Raw genomic sequence first — 4609 nt, 5'->3', positions numbered from 1 at the left:
ATCTTCAATATTGCAAAAGTATTCATAAAATAAGCGATTTGGGCCACATATATTTGACCTCTGACCTTGAAGGATGACTTTGACCTTGACCTTTCACCACTCAAATTGTGCAGCTCCATGAGATACACATGCATGCCAAATATCAAGTTGCTATCTTCAATATTTCAAAAGTATTCATAAAAGAAGCGATTTGGGCCACATATATTTGACCTCTGACCTTGAAGGATGACCTTGACCTTTCACCTGACAAAATGTGCAGCTCCATGAGATACACATGCATGCCAAATATCAAGTTGCTATCTTCAATATTGCAAAAGTATTCATAAAATGAGCGATTTTGGCCACATATATTTGACCTCTGACCTTGAAGGATGACCTTGACCTTGACCTTTCACCACTCAAAATGTGCAGCTCCATGAGATACACATGCATGCCAAATATCAAGTTGCTATATTCAATATAGCAAAAGTTATTGCAAAATGTTAAAGTTGGCGCAACCAACCAACCAACAGACCAACCAACAGACCAACCTACAGACAAGGCAAAAACAATATGTCCCCCACTACTATAGTGGGGGACATAAAAATGAATGTTTTTAGAGTCTTTTGAGGCGGTTATGATGTCACTGTGTAAGATAGAGACTTGTTCAGGTAGCCCATATAAAAACAGCAATTAAATATGATTGCCGTGTTGATAAAAAATTAGTTTCTCCAAAATATTGTGTGTAGAAGTCATACTAATGTTGATAATGACGCATACACGAAGATACCAAAAAAAAAATGTTTTTTGACAGAATATATATATATTTTTTAATCCATTGATACATTTCATTAGCAACACAACGACGGTAATGCTTTCATGATGCCAATACACGCATTCTCAGCCGATTAGGGATGACTTTTAACAGCTCTACCAAATATTAAAAGCACGAGGTATTGGATTCCATAATATATTGGAAAACACTGATATCAAACAATGCGCTCACCACTGTTATTTGACACGTGTATCAAATACTCGTGCGATTAGTTTAGTGCACAAAAATATTCAGTTACAAATTTAACACAAACATCTCAATTTTAAAAAAGTGATCAATGAGGTGATTGTTTTCGCATGCATGGGGAATCACTTTAAACTTAAAAATATGTCTAGACTGAGCCACCGATTGAAGTTCATATTTAAATAAAAAATGGCGATTTGATAAAAAAATGTATGATCGTATATAGATAAAACTACACCCAACAATAATTATGTTTTGTGTATGTTTTGGGGATGACATATTAAATACATTACAACAAATGAAACAATATGAAACACACTATGTGAGCAAAAATGGACGTCTCATATTAATACTCACGAATAAAAAAAGACAAACGCTTCCTGACTGGAATCGATGAATAATGATTGGTTTGAACATGTATAATAATCAAATGTCGATGCCTGAATAAGTTTTAGCGCTTTTTATTGGCCATTGAACCTTTTATATGGACTTAACATATTACAGGAATGAACAAAATGCAGAAATATATCAGGAAAACACAAATGCAATCACTTTCAGAGTGGTTTAATTCCATCAATGTTTTCAGCATTGATACTACTCGTCATTGACCTAAAACATTTGCAGGAGATGGGCGGGTGGATTTATTCTTTCCCCTCATGATTCCTTCGTTTTCTGCCTCGTGATGTATTTTGCACCTCTGTCTTAGATACGTTCCATCTGCTAGGACAGTGCATATTTTCGGATAAAGCTAGTTCGGATGACATGGTCAAAGATGGCCGACGGATTCAGGACAAACGTACAGATTACGCGGACGTATTCTTCTAGATTTGAGGACGACGCATTTCGTGAACAGACATAGTTTAATCGTAAATATGCGTCCGCATGCGGAGCGAAAGCGACGATTGCGCGCGCAGAATATGACAGGATAAAGAGCACTTTTCATGAAGCCTATGGATATGAAAATCAGCTCTACAATGAGATCACCTGACGTGTGTTCATTACTTCCAGTGTTTCTGAAAATCCTCTCCGACATATAAGACACCCAGCATATAAACAATGTAATAAACAAAAGAAAAATCGTCCCAAATGCTCGGCGTTTGGCTTCAAAATCTCCCATGAATGTATAGCGCGTTGCCACGGGCGGAAGTCCTATTTTGCTGCTGTATTGCGTGACAGCTATATTTAGATTACTTCCAGTATGAATATGCACTTTCTTGCAGATGAGTTGTACGGTTCTTAAAATGGTGGCGAATAGGTAAAACATGACTGCCAGTGGTATGATGAAAGTCAGCGTAACAAAAGTAACCGTATATATCACCGCTATTCTTGACGATGGGGCGTGTTGATAACAGAACAGTAAATCGTGCAGGATCGCTTCCCTACTGTTGCTCTCAAGTTGTACCATAGTGAAGAGGATTGCAACGGCCCATGTTCCGGTTATGCAAAGTTTTGAAACGGGCACGGTCAGCCTGTCCTTCTTGTGAACAACAATCAAAAACCTATCTGCGCTAATAATCATCAAGGTGAAAGTGGAAACCGCCACTAACACGTCTTTGATCATCGATATGGACACGCACAGGCGCAAGTCCACCAACCGTTCCGGGAATACCGTTTTGAATATCAAGAAAGGCATCACCGTACAAGAAAGGACTATGTCCGACAGCGCTATATTCGTTAGTAAAAGGTTTTTAGCAGTTCTCATAACTGTCTTCCGGTAGACAATGACACACGTGATTGTATTTCCCACGATTGCTATACACATTGTTATACACAATAGTATGCATATAATTATTTTCATCCAAATCGAAATGAAATCCTGTTGTGAATTAACAGTTTCGTTGGTCGCAAAATCTGTTCCGTTCGTCATTGTTGTCTTTTAGATGATTTCTGTGCAAAGGTCTATCTTCTAAAAACGCAAAAGAGCAAACGCTTGGGTACAACACGTTAATATTAATTACTCTTCAGGAAATTAACTCTCGTTATATGAACAGAAGACATTCACAGGGTCCACGTGATATGCATTTAAATGTTCCGCCTTGTGTTTTTTTTGTTAACAGATACTCCATTGAAACATTTTTTCATATTTTTACACAACTAAACATTCAGATGTCCTCGGCTTTCAACACCAAGTTTGTGAGACCACAGCACACATTTTCATATGCTATTTTCTTTAATTGCAATATCTGCACGAAGACGCATTCTTCTGTCAAGCGCTTCTTTGAATATATAGGCAAGAATCTGCGTTCTTTACGCAAGCTAATTATCTCCAAATCACGTATCTGGTGCAAAAGTCAGTATAAACGTGAGTATTCTACCATTCTGCGGATAATATATCGGATCAAACAGTATTCCGCCTTATCACGCGACCGGCTTTTTTAAGACCACACATTTGTTTTGAACACAATAATTAATATATTGTTTACTTGTTTTGAACACAATAATTTATATTGTTTACTATTAATTACGTACACGAGTCACGTTTTCGCAGCATTAACGGTATTTTAGGATAAACTCTGAAGTACATTATTCTGTTGGCAATCCTCAGGATCCCTATAAATCCGGATAAATATCTAATTCGGGAAGAACTATTATTACTCCCAATAATTAAATTAACAGCTAAAATCGTGCTGTGTCACAAAATAGAGCTGCAGTTATTTACAAGCACGGGAAGAACTGTTCAGGATATTATAAGTTGTCTACAGATAAGAGAAACAGATCGTGTTGTTAAATGTTTGCGTCTCGCATTGCTGTTAGATTAAAGGAACACAACTAAAAATAAACTCCAACTTAACGTTTAAGTAAATAAATAGTTTGATTGCCTGTAACGTGTGTAAAGAATAAGTCTACAAGACCATTGATGCTACTTAATTTACTTCGAATTGCATGCAAACACGCATGTTCAGTGTTGACACATAAGGGACATATTAAAAAAATATTCTGTTGCTATTTCGCTTCGAATGACATTGATAAATACATTGTTGCCTGTTTTAAAAAAATGTTTTGAAAACAGTTGTTTTGCACTTTCACAGAAATGAGCTTTTTGACTTGGCAATACGTTGTTTCAGGTGTAAACATATTTTACATATTCCAATTACTAGTATCTCACATACAACTACGCAATTAAACAGCACCACGTTAACACAAAGCACCAATATTTATGATTGCTGACACAAAATTACTGTTTTTTTCCTTGGTTCCTCTGATATGTAGAAAATAATGGAAATAAAGTTTATTTATTGAAACACAAAATCAGTCGTAAATTAAACACTTCGTAAGCTCTTAATCTGATCGGGCTGCAATTTACCCAAAAATGTGCCAACCACTAAACGTTCAAGCTGGACAGCTCAAAGTGCATTTTTGCGATCATCCATCCCTGCACCTTTAAACAACTCATGAACGATCTAACGATGAAACGTTTCACATAGACGCCATATGGCATTCGTGAAGAGCCTTCAACGTTCTCATTCATATCATGACAGCTCTCGCGTGCAGAAACTGTTCTTGACCAATTAAAGGACGCGATCTTTTACGCAATTGATCTAGACACTTGACTTGATAAGGCGAGAATCTCGTGTGATCACTGATAGTCCATGGCAACGGTTGAGTGTGCAA

The 4609-nt window shown here is 36.9% G+C and overlaps 1 protein-coding gene across 1 annotated transcript; it reads right to left on the bottom strand.

Moving 5' to 3' along the window:
* Nucleotides 1-1442: 1442 nt before the first annotated feature.
* LOC127858488 (high-affinity lysophosphatidic acid receptor-like) lies at nt 1443-3692 on the bottom strand. Its single transcript, XM_052395673.1, has one exon. It carries the CDS (start codon nt 2862-2864, stop codon nt 1764-1766), a length of 1101 nt encoding a protein of 366 aa, XP_052251633.1. The 5' UTR covers nt 2865-3692; the 3' UTR covers nt 1443-1763.
* Between the last annotated feature and the right edge of the window lie 917 nt (nt 3693-4609).

The sequence above is a fragment of the Dreissena polymorpha genome, chromosome 14 (assembly GCF_020536995.1).
Source record: "Dreissena polymorpha isolate Duluth1 chromosome 14, UMN_Dpol_1.0, whole genome shotgun sequence".
Taxonomy (NCBI): Eukaryota; Metazoa; Mollusca; class Bivalvia; order Myida; family Dreissenidae; genus Dreissena; species Dreissena polymorpha.
Note: the sequence above shows the minus strand (reverse complement) of the source record. Positions and strands in the feature narration are given on the sequence as shown.